Below are 19,944 nucleotides of genomic sequence, written 5' to 3'. Positions count from 1 at the left end.
TCTCTCCACAAAACCGTTTTTGGTGACAATGAGCTAATGAGCAGTCCTTGCCTCTCTCCTTTTTCATCTACATCTACTAAGGACATCCTTAAATCCTTGTATCACTGACATCAAAGTAAAACTTTCTCCCCCACCCCTCCTTTAGAGAAGTTTTGCTGGCTACTTTACCTGTGAAAGTATGTTGGTGCACTGTTGCAATAAAGAAACTGGAGGATTGCCAATACTTGTAGCAAGTTGAACCCTGAGCAATTGTTCTTTCTGGGTAGCATTTTCTTGCAAAGCATGGGCAAGGGCCACAGCAGCACACCAGTTTGAAAGTGAATCAGTAGAAAATAAACCTCCGCATAACAACTGACCAGCTGAGACTGAATTACCTGTTGCTACAAAGATGGCAGGCAGATAATAAGGTAAAAATTAATTATGTTGCTTTCCAAACACACAAAAGTAGTATGTAATGCTACTTAAAAATTTGTTAATTAGTAGTATTAAGTAACACTTTCAAAAGTCTGTTTTTTCAAAAACAAATGGAAAGATGACAAAAAAGTACTTTGGAAGAAAAGTTGCAGAACAAAGAAATATTAGAATACTTTAGGCATCAAACTGATGATGGTAATACTCCAGAAATTATTACCTTAATTAAAAACTACATTTCTAAAACAAATTCAAGGAAATACAATATTTTAAATATTCTATTACATTCTAATAGTCTACATTTAAATATCTACTATATATTTATGATATATTTTACCATTAAAAGCTTAAAAGACAATTACTTACTTTAAAACTGAAATTAGAATTAAATTATTTACGGGACTTCCCTGGTGGCCCAGTGGACAGGACTCTGTGCTCCCAGCGCAAGGGGCCTGGGTTTGATCCCTGATCAGGGAACTAGATCCCACCTGCATGCTGCAACTAAGGAGCCCACCTGCCGCAACTAAGACCAGGTACAACCAAATACATATTTTTTAAAAAAAAGAAATTATTTACCATCAATAGTGGAAGGCAAAAGTGTTGACACAATTTCTCCTTGTCCTTTCTGATTTTTATATAAGAAACACTGGAAACAGTAGAGAACAGCACAGCGCAATACAAATGGCTGCCTTTCATTAACCATCGACATAAGAAGTACTACAATGGCTGGTCTGTGGCATTTAAAAAGAAAAGAACAAAAAGAAACATTGCAATCCAGGTACACAAATCAATAACTAGTCACTTTTATTGACTGAAAAACCATAGCCAGAACACAAGCAAGTAACTATTTTCATCTCCATTTCACAGAAAAGATAACTGCAGCTGTGAGAAATGATCTGTTTGCTTAAGGCACATAGCCAGGAAATGATACCTGAGCCCAAATACATAAGTTCCAAAGACCACAAACTCTTAAAATACCAACATATTTATCTTGTCAGATAATTTGTGTCAAAACACATGACTGAACTTCTTAAAAGAATAAGATGTGTGTATGAGATATCCTAAAATCCCAAAGTAAGTTTTCACTTCCTCTGTGGGATCTCAGTATTTCCCTTTTCCTACCTTGGTGGGTTTGAAGGTGCATTTACAGAAGCAAAGTAGTCTTGGTTTACTTGACAGCCTCGAATAACTTCTGATACAGTATTAATGGTCTGTAATGAATGGGGATGGGGGAGAGAATTTAGAGAAAGTCAGTCAAGGGAAAAACCCTGTTTTCAAAAGAAGAAAATGTTATATTCTTTGGCTTTTTGCTTTTAAACAGCAAAACTTAGACACTAAAAAAATAAGTGACAGCATTATAAACTTGTAACACTTTCTTGAGATAACATTTTAAAATATTAAGCATAGGCCTCTAACTAAAAATAACACTTGACCACACGCATTTAAAATCTCAATAAACTAAAATTAATATCTCCTAAGAGATAGAATCCATTTCTATGAAACAAGAAAAGGATGCTTAAAATTAAATCAGAGAAAAAATTTAAAACGTAGCAAATTAAAAATTCAATTTAAGGATGAAGTTGAAAAAAAACCTCAAGAAAACAGGATAAAAAGACAAACTAGATCCAGAAAGTCCAACAATCTATTAATAGAGCTGCAGAAACAGAAAAGAGGAAATGGTCAAGGAATACGTAAAACATCCTCAGAACTGAAGTACTTATGTCTTGGCTTGAAAGGGCCCCAAAATTATTGGGGGTGGGGGTGGGGTGTGTGGTACAGCACATCACCAGTAAATTTCAGAAAACCATAAACAAAGAAAGATTCTAGAGAGAGAAAGCAGGTTACACAAAAAGGATGAAGATTCAAAATGGCTTCGGATTTCTTAACAGCAACACTGGAATAATGTTCTAAAAGTTGAGTGTTAATGATTTCCAATTCTGAATTCCATACCTAACCAAACATTAGAGTCATACTGCAGGTGGAGGAATGACATGAAAGAGCTAAAAACAAATTATCTTGCCATTTGCCCTCTCTCAGGAAGTTAAGTAAAATAAGATAATGAACCAAGCGGGTGGGAGAAAAAGACATAGAATCCAGGTAACCAAGGAATCCCCAAGTTAAGAGAGAGGAAAAAGGATCGCTGGAGGATGGTGAATGAAAGTCCCAGGATAAGAGATGTGTGGCAGAAATAGAGAATAAGCAGCCCATATTGGAGCAGGAAGATGGAGGGTTTCCATAAGAAGGTCTGGAATGGGGAACAATGTGTTAAGCATATGATAGTGTTAATATGTATAGATACATAGAAAATCCGTAAAATGAAAAAAGAATATTATTATAACTCAGGAAAGAAAAAGGATTATTAAAAAAAAAGATATAGGGCTCTATTTGGCTTAGCAGGAAACAGTATTGGAATTGTCATAAAACTATAAACCCGATTATTGATTTAAATACAAATTACTGGGGTGACAAGGAGGAAGTAAAGTGGGAAGGTTATATAGGGGGGAAGTGGGGCTTAGGGTAGGGAGGAGGGAGTCCAAAGACAGTTTTTGCTATCAAACTTTTACTATTATCTGTGCTTTTAATATGCATGTGTTAATTTGAGAAAAAAAATTAAATAAACTAAACCTTTCTTTTCTTCAAACTAACTTCTTTTTCTTAATAGGCAGGAAACGGAAAATGCCATATGTCAAGGAAAAAGAATTTATTATTCTATGAATAAGACTCAAATCTTACTTGACTAAGTCATACTCTTCTCAAAATTAAAAACATAAATCATACTGTACACTCCTGTTGAATACAATAAAATTAATGAGAAATCATCTAAGCTTTAACATTATTTATATACTATTAAACTTGAGGAATGAATACACCTTTTGGAATTGATACTGTCATCATTATGCTAATATTTTATAGGGTCAATAAGGAATTTAACATACAAGAATGGTTAACAATTCCTATTTTTCATTCAGCTGATATCTAATTCTTCCTAAGCTTCCTGATTTCAGCTTCCACAGAGTAGCCTCTGCCTTTATTTGGTTTACCTCAGTCAGGATATCAGCAGGAACTCCAGTGGCCATTAGGATAGTGCAAAGCTGCTGCAGTAAGCCACACTGGAACATAGCTTTTTGGCAGCTACTGGTAGCACCGGGAGGGTTATTTGGAGAAACCAGTACACGAACAAGCTGTGAAAGAAAGAGAACACAAAATCTGTCTTTTAAAGATTTGAAAAGTCTTGAGACAAATTTGATCTATATGAACAGAAAACCTATGTGAAGGATGCCCTCAACTGCTCAGCCAGATCTAGGAGCTCTTTCCTGCATGCTCTCATGGCCATAGTTCTGTTACAGTACATACCACATTATGCTATTTCCTTAATTTTATCTCCTTCAGGTCACTGTGAACTCCCAGAGAGCAGAAACTGCCTCAGTCATTTTTTGTATCTCAAACAACAAGCACAGTATTTGTAACACAGTCTGTATAAAAATGAATAATGAATAAGTAACAGGATGGTAGATTTCTTATGGAAGTAAAGATGAAAGACCTAATCATAAAGCAGGTCTGAAAACAGAATGGCCTGAGGTGTGATAAAATTCCCCCCAAACTGGAAATATTTAAAGAGAGGGTAAAATGAACAACTGGAGACATGGCTGAAGATTTGTGCATTAGGCAAGGTGTTAGCCTCATTGACTGTTAATGCTAATTAAATCCCTAAGGTTCTATGATGCTATGATTAGTCTAACCTTGAACATGAAATTTCAGAGACATGAAAAATGTTATCTTAAACAACTGTTCAGCACAGTTACATCTTCAAAATAAATTTGTATATACCTTACATTTTAAAACTAGAGTTATATGTAAATGTGTGTATAAAATCTTATATATATATATATATATAAAGATCAAATGGTATATTTATGATTACTTTATTAATGACAAAGCGCTATACAAATGTTACCCTAAATGTACAGAAGTAATCAATGATATAACAGAGGAGACTAAAACAATTTTATTGCTATAGTTGGTGCATATGATAGATAACGACTTCACTAAGGAAGGGGACGTTTTTGTGGGGGGAGATAAAATATAAAAAATAAAATGGGTATGAAAAGTGCTATTTTTACTGCTGAAGGTTGGGGTGTCTGTGGCCATTTCTTAAAATGAGACAACAATGAAGTTTAGTGCATCAGCTTTCTTTTCCTTTCATGATTTCTCTGTAGCATGCAATGCTGTTTGATAGCATTTTACCCACACTTCTTTCAAAATTGGTGTCAATCCTCTCAAGCCCTGTCACTGCTTTATCAATTAAGTTTTTGTAATATCCTTTTTTGTCATTTCAACAATCTTCACAGCATATTCACCAAGAGCAGATACCACTTCAAGAAACCACTTTCTCTGCTCATCCATTAAGAAGCAACTCCTCATCCATTCAAGTGTTATCATAAATTGTAGCAGTTCAGTCCCATCTCCAGGCTTCACTTCTAATTTGAGTTCTCTTGCTGTTTCCACCACATCTGCAGTTACTTCTTCCACTTAGGTCTTGAATCCCTCAAGGTCATCCATGACGGTTGGAATCAACTTCTTCCAAACTCCTGTTAATGCTGATATTTTGACCTCTTCCCATGAGTCACAAATGTTCTTCATTTTCCAGAAAGTTTTCAGTTGCCTAGATCCATCACAGGAATCACTATCTACGGCAGCTACAGCCTTACAAAATGTATTTCTTAGGGACCTCCCTGGTGGTCCAGTGGTTAAGACCCTACACTCCCAATGCAGGGGGCCCAGGTTCGATCCCTGGTCAGGGAACTACATCCCGCATGCTGCAACTAAGACCTGGTGCAGCCAAACAAACAAACAAACAAACAAATAAATATTAAAAAAACAAAGAAACCAAAATGTATCTCTTAAATAATGAGACTTGTAAGTCAAAATCACTCCTTGGTCTACGGGCTGCAGAGTGGACACTGTGTTAGCTGGCATGAAAACAACATTAATCTCCTTGTACACTTCCAGCAGAGCTCTCGGGTGACCAAGTGCATTGTCAATGAGCAGTAATATTTTGAAAGGAATCTTTTTTTTCTGAGCAGTAGGTCTCAACCGTAGGTTGAAAATATTCAGTAAACCATATTGTAAACAGATGTGCTATCATCCAGGCTTTGTCGGTCCATTTAATAGAGCACAGGCAGAAAATATTTGGCATATAATTCTTAAGAGCCATAGGATTTTTGGAATGGTAAATGAACAGTGGCTTTACATTAAAGTCACCAGCTGCATTAGCCCTTGACAAGAGAGTCAGCCTGTCCTTCGAAGCTTTGAAGCCAGGCATTGATTTCTCTCTGGCTTCTCTCTAGCTATGAAAGTCCTAGGTGGCATCTTCTTCCAGTAGAAAGCTGTTTCATCTACATTGAAAATTTGTTGTTTAGTGTAGCCACCATCATTAATTATCTTAGCTAAATCACCTGGATAACTTGCTGCAGCTTCTACATCAGCACTTAATGCTTCACCTTGTACTTTCATGTTATGAAGATGGCTTCTTTCCTTAAACCTCATGAACCTCTGCTAGCTTCAAACTTTTCTTCTGCAGTTACCTCACCTCTCTCAACCTTCACAGAATTGAAGAGAGTAAGGGCCTTGCTCCAGATTAGGCTCTGGCTTAAGGGAATGTTGTCATTGGTTAGATCATCTATCTAGGCCACTAAAACTTTCTCCATATCATCAATAAGGCTGTTTCACTTTCTTATCGTTCATGTGTTCATTGGGGTAGCACTTATAATTTCCTTCAATAACTCTTCCTCTGCATTCACAATTTGGTGCAAGAGGCCTAGCTTTTGGCCTATGAAGGCTTTCAACATGCCTTCCTCACTAAGCTTAATCATTTCCAGCTTTTGATTTAAAGTGAGAGACATGTGATCCTTCCTTTCACTTGAATACATAGAGGCCACTGTAAAGTTATTAACTGGCCTAATTTCAATATTTGTTATGTCTCAGGGAATAGGGAGACGGGGAACAGTCAGTCAGTGGAGCAGTCAAACACACACATTTATCAATTAAGTTCTCTATCTTACACGGGTGTGATTCGTGGTGCCCCAAAACAATTACAATAGTTACATCAAAGATACTGATCGCAGATCACCATAACAAATATAATAATAATGAAAAGGAGTCTCTCATAAGGTAATGAGCTTTCTGAGAGTCACTGGCAGTATCTATCCAAAAAATGGCATAGAATGGATTCCTGTAGGTAGAATTAGTCATAAAATTATCATTCTAAGAAAAAATTTAAATGTTTTACAACTAAAAAATTTTTCAATAAGATGCTTCCCCAAAATTTAATTTGCAAAATTTGAATGAACTATCCTCAAGTGTATCAATTTCAATTTTTAGTGGCCTAGAATTCCATCATAATTATAACTGTGATGATGAATAATTCTAAATGGAAATATCTATCCAAAAAGGATTGTTTATCATCAATTGTAATGCATTTTCATTTGGTGCATAATAGAGAACCTGAAATACAAGCAACCCTAAATATAAGCAATAAAGCTATCAAGAAAGAGCCCTCTAATAGGTTGAAAAGCAGAAGATAACCTGTGGCCTGTGAAGCTATGACTACATCAACTACTCAGTCTTTGCGTGGAGAATATATTAAAGTGAATTAAACTCAGTTTCTTTATTTTGAAGTTTACGTTCTTCAAGATTAGTATCTAGTTTATTCACTTTCTAAAAGCAAAGAATACTTAAAGAAAGAACTAACTTACTATATAACCAGAATACTGTGTTTTTCTGTTTATATGCAGCACTCTATTCTACATTTTTTTAGGGGGCAAAATAGTACTTTTACTTTTTAAACAAGTGACACTTTCTTCAAAAATAATTATTTACATAGTACCCTAAGCTATAAAACATGAGTAAGCTGCTCAAGCAGTTTAAATTTTCACTCTGGCAGGAAATATATATACAATTTGTACATCATCAGATCCCTTCATTTTCTCTAATCACGTTTTGAAAATTACTTTTCTAGAGGAATTTCCTTTATTAAGAAAGCAGTGTTGCATATATATGGACTCTAAGGGAAAAAAATGTCATGAAGAGATTAGTGGTAGGACGGGAATAAAACACAGACTTACTCGAGCATGGACTTGAGGATATGGGGAGGGGGAAGGGTGGGCTGTGACGAAGTGAGAGAGTGGCAGGGACATATATACACTACCAAATGTAAAATAGATAGCTAGTGGGAAGCTGCCGCATAGCACAGGGAGATCACCTCTGTGCTTTGTGACCACCTAGAGGGGTGGGATAGGGAGGGTGGGAGAGAGGGTGATGCAAGAGGGAAGAGATATGGGAACATATGTATATGTATAACTGATTCAGTTTGTTGTAAAGGAAAAACTAACACACTATTATAAAACAATTATACTCCAATAAAGATGTTAAAAAAAAAAGAAAGCAGTGTTGAACAAAAATATCAAGCTTACCACTGGGACACTATTTCTAAAACATAAACTAATAGCCTTGAAATGTGTAATACTGACAAGTAAAAATACAGACAATGAAGATGGGAGTATAAATAGAAAGATTCTGCCATGTTCTCCTGTAAAATATTTTCCTAACAGTTTTTAGGCATATTCTAAATAGGCTAACTATATAATTTATTATCTAAACTGGAACACTTTTGAAGTGAAAGAGGACACTATTAGTAATAACAAAATGAATACTGGCCTGGTGAACTGGGGCATATGGTCACCCTAATTATCAATCAACGCTATGCAGGCAACTCCCAGAGCATGCAACAATATGTGGATTCTAATTACCAGTCTGATTAACCATCTAGTTTTGAGGAACACAACTTCAGAGATGCAGGCACAATTCAGAGACACTCGAAGACCCACAGGAATCACTAGAGAGTCAGGAAGGTGGGAGACCCGTATTAGCTTAAGGGTCTGGAGAAGGGGAATTCAATAAAGGGATAAGTAAGTAAACTACTCTAAAAACTTTGTCATTTTCTCTGATGTAGAATTCATTTGGGATCCTACTGTCTTCACTTTTACTGTCTATCACTACCAAGCTTTCACCATAAAGCTTAAATAAAATTACACGTGATTTGTCAATTTAACTTGTATTAGATTTAAAACTCAAGACTATCAATCTTTGTGGGCAGGGACATTACCATTCATTTCCAAGCATCCAGTGCCTGGCTCTCAGTAAATGTTTACTGAATGAATTTCTTTGAACTTATTATTCTGTGTATTAAAGTTTATGATATTAGAACCTTAACTGAAGATAGTAGATTTTAAAAATTCAACTCAACAAGCTAACCTGTTATTTTCTAGTGCAAAACCTATCAGGAAACTGTATGTTTGGATTTGCTTTAAAATAATCCTGCAGGGCCAGAGAGGGGGATAAAAGATGAAACAAAATTGCCAGATGTTAATAATTATTGAAACTAACTGATGGGTGTGTGTGGGGGGATTTCCATCTCTTTGTATAACTGCAAATCTCCATATTAAAAGGGTTTTTTTTTTTTTTTTTTAAAGCCCATATGAAACCAATTCAACATCCTGGATTTATCAAACAAGCCATTTTCTTTTCTTTGAAAGGATCACTGTCAAAATTCTTATCACGTTTATGTCTAAGGACAGTATACCTGTAGCATTAGGTGAAGATTAGTCACTTTCTGTGCAGACCAGCCTGAATTTTCATCTCCAACTTCAAACCAAGGTTTCATACGCTGAATATATGAGCCTTCTTTAAAAAAATTTTGATTGGAATTGTTGTTTTTCAACAGGTTTTGAAGCAAAATCAGACAATCTTCCACTACTATACCTGGGGAAAGAATGTAAAATGGAATGTTAAGGCTGATAAAACCTGAAGGAAAATTCAATCCTCAAACATTTCAAAAGAAAAATCTCAATGCTCAGCACCTCTTCAGTATGCACGGCAGTGAGCCTGCTCCTCCTCAGGTCCCCCAGTGATCTCCTGACTTCTACTTTCAACTATCCACTCACTTCAGTAACTCACATTTTTTCTTCAAATCCAGCTTACACATCATTTCTTCAGGAATAGATTAGCGAGATCCAGTGAGTAGGTTAGGATCACCAGCTATATGCTCTCACAGTAGCCTGTTCCTTTTATTATTATGTAGTATCTGTCTTCACTAGATTATAATTCATGAAGACAGGAATTTGTGAATGTCCTACTTACCTCTCTGTATCCTCAGCAGATATAGAGACAAGATCCCACATGCCGTATGGTGCGGCCAAAATAAAAATAATAATAATAAAATAAACACCAATGGGAAAGATAAGCAGGAATTAGTCACATGAAGTAGGTGGGATGCAGAAAAACATTCCAAGAAGAAAGTAAAATGGCTTTTAAAAAAAAGTCTACATTTTGGGACTTCCCTGGTGGTCCAGCAGTTAAGACTCCACGCTCCCACCACAAGGGGCGCAGGTTTGATGAGATCCCACACGCCATGTGGTGAGGCCAAAAAAAAAAAAAAAGAGAGAGAGAGACAAGATATCAGATGTATACATGGTAGGTCACTACTAAATATTTGTTGAATGAATCAATCATATATTATTTAATCGCTAAGAAGCACTTGACATTGTTGTCTTTATGCCTCTTCCTTGAACTTCCTCTTCTTTTGGTTTCTAAAACACTGACGACTCCCTCCTTGTCTTCCTTACAGATATCTGGCCACTCCTCAGGCTTCCTAACCAATGAGCTCTGTTTCCTCTGCAAAGCATATGAAAAAAAAAGGCTGGATGCTCACAGCAAGTAGGTTCCTCTGTGTAGTACACGCACACTTTTGTTCCTACTAGTTAAGCTGCATGATTGTAAGAATTAATTGCTTTTTAAAAAGGAACAGATTTTAGGGAATTCCTTGGTGGTCCAGTGGTTAGGGCTCTGCGTTTTCACTGCTGAGGGCCTGGGTTCGATCCCTGGTTGGGGAACTAAACTAAGATCCCACAAGCCGTGCGGCAGGGTCAAAAACAAAACAAAACAACAACAACAAAAACTCCAAAAAACAGACTTGATTTTTCAGAGCAGCTTCAGGTTTACGGAAAAACCGAGCAACAAATAAAGGGAATTCCCATATACTCTCTCCGTCTCATTTTCCACTGCTATTACCACTTAGCATTAGTGTGGTACATTTGTTAGACTGATGAATGAATATTGATACATTATTAACTCATGGTCATAGTTTACATTAGGGTTCACTCTTTGTGTTGTAAATTATATAGATTTCAACATATGTATAATTTCATGTACCCACCGTTACAGTATCATACAGAATAGTTTCACTGCTCTAAAAATCCTGTGTTCCACCTATTCATTCCTCTTTCTTCCTACTCCTGAATCCCTGGCAACCGCTGGTCTTTTTACTGTCTCTATATGGTTTTGTCTTTTCTGAATGTCATCTACTTGGAATCATAAAGTATGTAGCCTCTCCAGACTGTCTTATTTCACTTAGCAATATGCATTTGTTTCCTCCAGGACTTTTCATGGCTTGAAAACTTTTTATTGTTGAATAATATTCCATTGTCTGAATGTACCACAGTTTGTTTATCCATTCACCTACTGGAGGACATCTTGGTTGCTTCCAAGTTTGGGCAATTATGAATAAAGCTGCCATAAATATTCATGTGCAGGATTTGTGTAGATATAAGTTTTCTACTCATTTGGGTAAATACCAAGGAGTGTGATTGCTGGACTGTGTGTTAAGAGTATGTTAAACTTGGTAGGAAACCACCAAACGGTCTTCCAAAATGGTTGTATCATTTTGCATTCCCATCAGCAATACATGAGAGCTCTACACCGTTGCTTACTTTTGGTGTTATCAGTGTTCTAGATTTTTGCCTAATAGGTGTATAGTGATGTCTCATTGTTTTAATTTGCATTTCCCTAATGACATATGATGTTGAGTGTCTTTTCATATGCTATATACCATCTATATATTTTCTTTGGTGATACGTCTGCTCAGATCTTTTGTTCATTTTTTAATTGGGTTGTTTCTTTACTTCTTATTGAACTTTAAGAGTTCTCTGTGTATTCTGGATACAAGTCCTTTTTCAGATGTGTTTTGCAAATCTTTCCTTTCAGTCTATGGCTTATCTTTGCATTCTCTCAGCAGTGTCTTTTGCAGACTAAATTTTCAATTTAGTGAAGTCCCACTTGACCATTTTCTCTTTCATCTAAGAGTAAATTACTTTTACTCACTGAGGCTCAGGCCATCTGGCTGTACCATCTATTACCAGTCCTCACTGCAGTTCTGTAACAAATTCATGGTCACTACTCCTTGTTCACTGCCAACACCAGCACCTCACTCAGAGTCTTCTTTCTGTCTCCATGTTCTGCTGTCACTCTTGATTTCAATTTCAGTGACAACCCATCTAATATCTGGACCCTTCAGTTCCTTGGCCTCATCTTCAGAGATAATCCTTACTCTATTACTAAAACCTCCCATCTTTCCAGCTCAAGTATTCTCAATATATCTGTTCTGTGGCTTCCCTGAGACTTTCAACCCATCAGCAAGTCTTCTTTCTTCTTTTTAAAAACGCTTCTGTCTTTACTTCCTTCCCTATCTAGCTTAGCACATACAGGTCTTCATTTCTTCCACCCTACGGATAATTTGCTGAGCTCTCTTGTCTCACTATCTTTTCATAGCACCTGCCTGGAAAGGCACTATCCTGTCAAAAACTGCCTGCCTGGCTTTTTTTCTATATCTGTACCTAGACAGCTGAGTACTCAGGGAGACAGGGGATCACATAATCAAGTAGCCTGCACTGCTATGAAATCATGGTGAACACCCTCAATGGGGCCTTTATCCTTGCCTGGAAATCTTCCTAATTACAATAGTCAACAAGCTCTCCTATTCTCCAAAAGACTATTTTCAGTCTTCTCCATGATTCTCAACTGTGTCCTCCTCTTTCACTCTCAGCATATGCCTCTGCCTTCAACTCAACTCCCTGTCACCAAATGTGAAAAAGGACTTGCATCTTCACCCGCACTATCCCCCGTTATGATGGAAGATGAGCTCCTTCTTCTCCTATCTTCAACAACCAGTTCCTACCTCTCCTGTGGATTCTATTAACTTCCTCTTTTTTCAGGTATTATGTACCACTGACTGTTGTCTTTTCTCTCTCTCTCTCTCATATCATATCTGTCCCCTCTCTGCTTGCTCACAGTTGTTGTAGTCTCTTCCATTTTAAAGAAAAAGCCCTTTTAGATTAAAGAATAATCTGATAATTTCCATAGATGTAGAAAAAAATAAAAAGTTACTAAAATGCAAGACTCACTCATGATAAAAACTCTTAGCAAAAGTCAAACTTAAAGGTGAAACGTCAACACTCTCATTACAGTCAGCAACTATTCAACACTGTACTAAAGATTCTGATCAGTGCAATGAGACAAAGAAAAGAAAAGTGGTATAAGAACTGGAAAGAAAAATCACAAGCACTGAAATTGAAACTGTGATTAAAAATCTTCCAACAAACAAAAGCCCAGGACCAGATGGCTTCACAGGCGAATTCTATCAAACATTTAGAGAAGAGCTAACACCTATCCTTCTGAAACTCTTCCAAAAGATAGCAGAGGTAGGAACACTCCCAAACTCATTCTACGAGGCCACCATCACCCTGATACCAAAACCAGACAAAGACGTCACAAAGAAAGAAAACTATAGGCCAATATCACTGATGAACATAGATGCAAAAATCCTCAACAAAATACTAGCAAACAGAATCCAACAGCACATTAAAAGGATCATACACCATGATCAAGTGGGGTTTATTCCAGGAATGCAAGGATTCTTCAATATACGGAAATCAATCAACGTGATACACCATATCAACAAACTGAAGGAGAAAAACCATATGATCATCTCAATAGATGCAGAGAAAGCTTTTGACAAAATTCAACACCCATTTATGATAAAAACCCTGCAGAAAGTAGGCATAGAGGGAACTTTCCTCAATATAATAAAGGCAATATATGACAAACCCACAGCCAGCATTGTTCTCAATGGTGAAAAACTGAAACCATTTCCACTAAGATCAGGAACAAGACAAGGTTGCCCACTCTCACCACTCTTATTCAACATAGTTTTGGAAGTTCTAGCCACAGCAATTAGAGAAAATAAAGAAATAAAAGGAATCCAAATAGGAAAAGAAGAAGTAAAGCTGTCACTGTTTGCAGATGACATGATACTATATATAGAGAATCCTAAGGATGCTACCAGAAAACTACTAGAACTAATCAATGAATTTGGTAAAGTAGCAGGATACAAAGTTAATGCACAGAAATCTCTGGCATTCTTATACACTAATGATGAAAAATCTGAGAATGAAATTAAGAAAACACTCCCATTTACCATTGCAACAAAAAGAATAAAATATCTAGGAATAAACCTACCTAAGGAGACAAAAGACTTGTATGCAGAAAACTATAAGACACTGATGAAAGAAATTAAAGATGATACAAATAGGTGGAGAAATATACCATGTTCTTGGATTGGAAGAATCAACATAGTGAAAATGACTGTATTACCCAAAGCAATATACAGATTCAATGCAATCCCTATCAAATTGCCACTGGCATTTTTTACAGAACTAGAAAAAAGAATTTCACAATTTGTATGGAAACACAAAAGACCCCGAATAGCCAAAGCAATCTTGAGAACAAAAAATGGAGCTGGAGGAATCAGGCTCCCTGACTTCAGACTATACTACAAGGCCACAGTAATCAAGACAGTATGGTACTGGCACAAAAACAGAAATATAGATCAATGGAACAGGATAGAAAGCCCAGAGATAAACCCACACACATATGGTCACCTTATCTTTGATAAAGGAGGCAAGAATATACATTGGAGAAAAGACAGCCTCTTCAATAAGTGGTGCTGGGAAAACTGGACAGCTACCTGTAGAAGTATGAAATTAGAACACTCCCTAACACCATACACAAAAATAAACTCAAAATGGGTTAAAGACCTAAATGTAAGGCCAGACACTATCAAACTCTTAGAGGAAAACATAGGCAGAACACTCTATGACATCAATCACAGCAAGATCCTTTTTGACCCATCTCCTAGAGAAATGGAAATAAAAACAAAAATAAACAAATGGGATCTAATGAAACTTAAAAGCTTTTGCACAGCAAAGGATACCATAAACAAGACCAAAAGACAACCCTCAGAATGGGAGAAAATATTTGCAAATGAAGCAACTGACAAAGGATTAATATCCAAAATTTATAAGCAACTCATGCAGCTCAATAACAAAAAAACAAACAGCCCAATCCAAAAATGGGCAGAAGAACTAAATAGACATTTCTCCAAAGAAGATATACAGATAGCCAACAAACACATGAAAGAATGCTCAACATCATTAATCATTAGAGAAATGCAAATCAAAACTACAATGAGATATCATCTCACACCGGCCAGATTGGCCATCATCAAAAACTCTAGAAACAATAAATGCTGGAGAGGGTGTGGAGAAAAGGGAACACTCTTGCACTGCTGGTGGGAATGTAAAATGATACAGCCACTATGGAGAACAGTATGGAGGTTCCTTAAAAAACTACAAATAGAACTACCATATGACCCAGCAATCCCACTACTGGGCATATACCCTGAGAAAACCATAATTCAAAAAGAGTCATGTACCAAAATGTTTATTGCAGCTCTATTTACGATAGCCAGGACATGGAAGCAACCTAAGTGTCCATCAACAGATGAATGGATAAGGAAGATGTGGCACATATATACAATGGAATATTACTCAGCCATAAAAAGAAATGAAACTGAGTTATTTGTAATGAGGTGGATAGACCTGGAATCTGTCATACAGAGCGAAGTAAGTCAGAAGGACAAAAACAAATACCGTATGCTAACACATATATATGGAATCTAAAAAAAAAAAAAAAAAAAATGTCATGAAGAGATTAGTGGTAGGAGGGAATAAAACACAGACCTCCTAGAGCATGGACTTGAGGATATGGGGAGGGGGAAGGGTAAGCTGTGACGATGTGAGAGAGTGGCAGGGACATATACACACTACCAAATGTAAATTAGATAGCTAGTGGGAAGCTACAGCATAGCACAGGGAGTTCACCTCTGTACTTAGTGACCACCTAGAGGGGTGGGATAGGGAGGGTGGGAGGGAGGGTGACAAAAGAGGGAAGAGTTATGGGAACATATGTATATGTATAACTGATTCACTTTGTTGTAAAAGAGAAACTAACACACTATTGTAAAACAGTTATACTCAAATAAAGATGTTAAAAAAAAAAAAAAAAGAATTTATCTTCTTGTATTCCAATAAACAGAATTTGTGTAGTTCTTACCAGCTTTTGAGTATTAATAAAAGTATATTAACAGTAAAAAAAAAAAAAGAACTGGAAAGAAAGAAAAAAGATTACACTTATTTGTAGAAATTATCATTATCTACACAGAAAGTCCAAGGAGAACTAATGGTTTAATAAGATGGTTGGATACAAGATCAATATACAAAAATCAAGTAGTAACCAATTTGAAAATGTAATAAAAAAAAAAGATCCCATTCACATGTAACAAAAAGTATAAGATGCCTAGGAATGAATCTAATAAAAAAAAATATAACTCTTGCGTTCAAAATTATAAAACATTACTGAAAGATATAAAAGAAGACCTGAATAGATTAAAAGATATACCTGGGTTCATGGACAGAAAAAGTCAATAATGATTCTCCTTAATCTTTAAACTCAATATATTTCTGGGACTTCCCTGGTGGCGCAGTGGTTAAGAATCCTCCTGCCAATGCAGGGGACGCAGGTTCGAGCCCTGGTCCGTGAAGATCCCACATGCCGCAGAGCAACTAAGCCCGTGTGCCACAACTACTGAGCCTGTGCTCTAGAGCCCACGAGCCACAATTACTGAGCCGGCGTGCTATAAGTACTGAAGCCTGCGCACCTAGAACCTGTGCTATGCAACAAGAGAAGCCATTGCAATGAGAAGCCTGTGCACCACAACTAAGAGTAGCCCCTGCTCGCCACAACTAGAGAAAGCCTGTGCACAGCAACGAAGGCCCAACGCAGCCAAAAATAAATAAATAAAATAAAATTTTTTTTAAAAAAAAAACCCCAAACAACTCAATATATTTCCAATCAAAATCCCAACTGGGATTTTCAGATAACTTGACTAGCAAATAAGTTTCATTCCTATGAAGAATAAAAGGGAAAGACGCGTAAGACAATTCTGAAGAGGGCCAAGATAGAAAATTTTTCCTATATTCTAATAGATAGGAGATTATTATGAAGCTTTTGTAATTAAAAGAGTGTGGTTTTAGTGTAGAACTAGATAAACTAATGGAACATAACAGAGAACTCAGAAACAGACCTTCACACGTATGGAAATTTGATCACAAACCTTATAACATCATTCAAATGTAAAATCCCTATTAATTAAATGTAAAAGACACATTTTAAAAGCCTTCAGTATAAGAAAGTGATGGAAACTCTCTTTATGACCTTGAGGTAGAGATAGATTTCTTAAACAAAACATAAAAGCATAAACTATAAAAAAAAAAACCAATACGTTATTATGCTAAAATTTTAAACTTTAATAGAAACACTATAAACAAACTAATAGAAGATAACTGAAACATGTATAATTAACAAATGATTAGTATCCAGAATACATAAAGAACTCCCAGTAATCAACTGGAAAAGGAAAAAACGATCTTATACAAAAACAGGCAAGAAGGTAATTCAGAGGGGTAAAAGATAAACAAAAATAGATGGGACTACTCCCATGAAAATATGCTTAATCTCATTAATTTAAGAAATGAAATAAAATCTCAATAAGACATTATCTCATACTCATCAAATTGGCAAGGAAGGACTGACAAGGATGTGAAGAAACAGGAACCTGAAAACACTGCTGATGGAGTACAGGTTGATAAAACCACTTAAAGAGAGCCATTCGACAATATCTGGTAATGGTGAAAACAGTACAACTCTATTTGTAGGTATATAGAGAAACTTAATACACAAGTAAATACATAAAGACCATTCACTGTAACAGTTTATATTAGCAAAAATATAAACAACCTAATTGTCAACTCAATCAGAAAATAACAGATCAAAGTATATTCATAATACAGAATAATATATAGCACTTAAAGTAAATGAACTAGAGTAACATGTATCAACATGGATAAATCTCAGAAACACAATGTTGAATTAAAAACAGTAAGCTGTGGGACTTCCCTGGCAGTCTAGTGGTAAAGACTTCGAGCTTCCACTGCAGGGGGTGCATGTTCAATCCCTTGTTGGGAAACTAAGATCCCGCATGCCGTGTGGTGAAAAAAAAAAATTAATTGAAAAAAACCAAAACAGTAAGCTGTGAGATTATGTTCAGAAGGATACTTTATTTGAAAGAACTGGATGGTAGGCACACAAGTGTTTGTTATGCTATTTTCCATTGTTTTCTGTATGTTTAAAATATTTCATATCTCAATAAAAAATTTAAGAAAAGAAAAATAGTTCCTTGTCAACCTCCCGTTCTGTTCACCTGGCTCTCCCCTGATTTTACCAAATTCCTGATGTGAGTTTTCTCTGCTATTCCATTTTCCCTCTTCTAACTTACTCCTCTGACACTACAATCTGGATTCTGAGGCAACCACTAAACACAAATGCTGTCCCCAAGGTCACCAATGATGTCCATGTTCTAAGTCCTACAGATATATTTCTGCCCTATCTTGATATCTCAGTGACTTCTTACAGTGCTACCAATTCCCCCAACCCTTCTAAGTGTGGTTCTCCTCTTGCCTCACAGCCTGTTTCTTCTCAGTCTCTTTTACCAATACCTCTTCCTCTATGATCTCTTAACAATTTGTATTCCTTAGGGTTTGTCCTAGCACTTCCCTTCTCACTCTTCACTTACTCTAAGTGACTCATCTAATCTTTCTTGTTTACATAATTTTGTTTTACCTATATTATAAAGACTCTCAAATCTTTATTTCCAGCCTGGCCCTGCCTTCCAGATTACTAAGCCAACTGTCAACTATACTACATTACTTGCTAACCCCAGTTCAGTGAATGCAAATAAACTCATTTTTCTCCTCTGACTCTGGTGCTAGGTTTTTTGATCAATTTCTCATTAAAAACAACAAAAACACTGAATTAAAAAAGCCTAGGAGCAATGAAGAATTGATAGTACAGCAGGCTAAAACTGACAAGAAAATGGATATCTATATAGCTAGTTAAGTATAAAAGTACCTTTTGGCTGGCAGTACATTTCTCAATCTTGATAAATCTAAACTTTTCATTTTGACAGTGTCATGGGACAGAGGGAAAACAAACCAAAGCCAAGGGTATACACAAGGTAGGGAAGGAATCTAACAGAAAACTTTTCACCTAATAAAACGGGACCTCAAAAGGATATATCCTAAGGAAAAAAAAAAAAAAAGGATATATCCTCAGGGTGCAAAAAATGAAAAGTTAACTAGTCCTCATAGGTTTTGTAGCTTGGGTTTGCATTGCCTGAGTAGTCCAGGGAATATCAACCCTTCAATCTGGAATGAGGTGATCCCAGACAAACTGCACCCCCAGGGCTTGGCAGAAACAAGCACATTTTCTCTGAAAGAAATTACCTTCATCCTACGATTCAAATTCCTATAAGTAATTCTGCTAAGTACGACATAAAACATAGTCAAAGAGGGCTTCCCTGGTGGCGCAGTGGTTGAGAATCCGCCTGCCGATGCAGGGGTCACGGGTTCGTGCCCTGTTCCGGGAAGATCCCACATGCCGCGGAGCAACTAAGCCCGTGAGCCATGGCCGCTGAGCCTGCGCGTCCGGAGCCTGTGCTCCGCAACGGGAGAGGCCACAGCAGTGAGAGGCCCGCATACAGAAAAAAAAAAAAAAAAAAAAAAAAAAAAACATAGTCAAAGAAAGCCATGTACACAGAAAATGATGTACCATGTTTAAGAACCAGCAGAGCAAAGTACTGACCCATGAAGACTTAAAATACTGTGATTATCAGACAGAGATTGTGAAGTAATTGCTTCTTATATTCAAAGAAATAAAAAAGCTGAAAATACATGCAGAGAAAACGAAGTTATAAAAAAATTACCTAGCAAATTTGCCAAAGAAACAAGCAGAACTTCTAGAAAAGAAAAATTTTAAACTCAATGGACACATTCAAAAGCTGATCAAATACGGGTGAAAAACAGGTCAGAAGAAATAATCCAGAAGAAAGCCAGAAAATGCAGACAAGAAAGTAAGATGATAAAGTGAGAATCTAATCATATGACAGAGAACTGAATCTGAGTTCAGAAAGATAGGAAAAAATGTGATGAAGCAGTATTTGAGGAGATATAGCTGAGATTTTCCAGAAATGATGTAAGATATCAATAGATTCTGGAAGTTTAACAAATATTAAGCAGGATAAATAAAAAGAAATCCATATTCAACACACCATAATGGAAGAAAGAAAGAATATAAAGTATCCATCCTCCCTCAAGGAAGCCTCTCTCAACATCTAACAAAACAACG

General features: G+C 36.4%; 1 protein-coding gene across 2 annotated transcripts in view; it reads right to left on the bottom strand.

The window, feature by feature from the left end:
* Positions 1 to 19,944, bottom strand: part of USO1 (USO1 vesicle transport factor) — a 94,940-nt gene that overhangs the window by 22,842 nt on the left and 52,154 nt on the right. For both annotated transcript variants that reach the window (XM_059066863.2, XM_059066864.2), the window contains exons 9-13: positions 9,053 to 9,231; positions 3,453 to 3,593; positions 1,534 to 1,622; positions 988 to 1,142; positions 169 to 380 (exon numbers count right to left, since the gene is read on the bottom strand). In XM_059066863.2, the coding sequence (XP_058922846.1) occupies positions 169 to 380; positions 988 to 1,142; positions 1,534 to 1,622; positions 3,453 to 3,593; positions 9,053 to 9,231 (776 nt within the window). The remainder of the gene's footprint in view (positions 1 to 168; positions 381 to 987; positions 1,143 to 1,533; positions 1,623 to 3,452; positions 3,594 to 9,052; positions 9,232 to 19,944) is intronic.

Source organism: Kogia breviceps, chromosome 6 (assembly GCF_026419965.1).
Source record: "Kogia breviceps isolate mKogBre1 chromosome 6, mKogBre1 haplotype 1, whole genome shotgun sequence".
NCBI classification, from domain to species: Eukaryota; Metazoa; Chordata; class Mammalia; order Artiodactyla; family Physeteridae; genus Kogia; species Kogia breviceps.
This window is presented reverse-complemented; position numbering and strand designations above follow the sequence as displayed.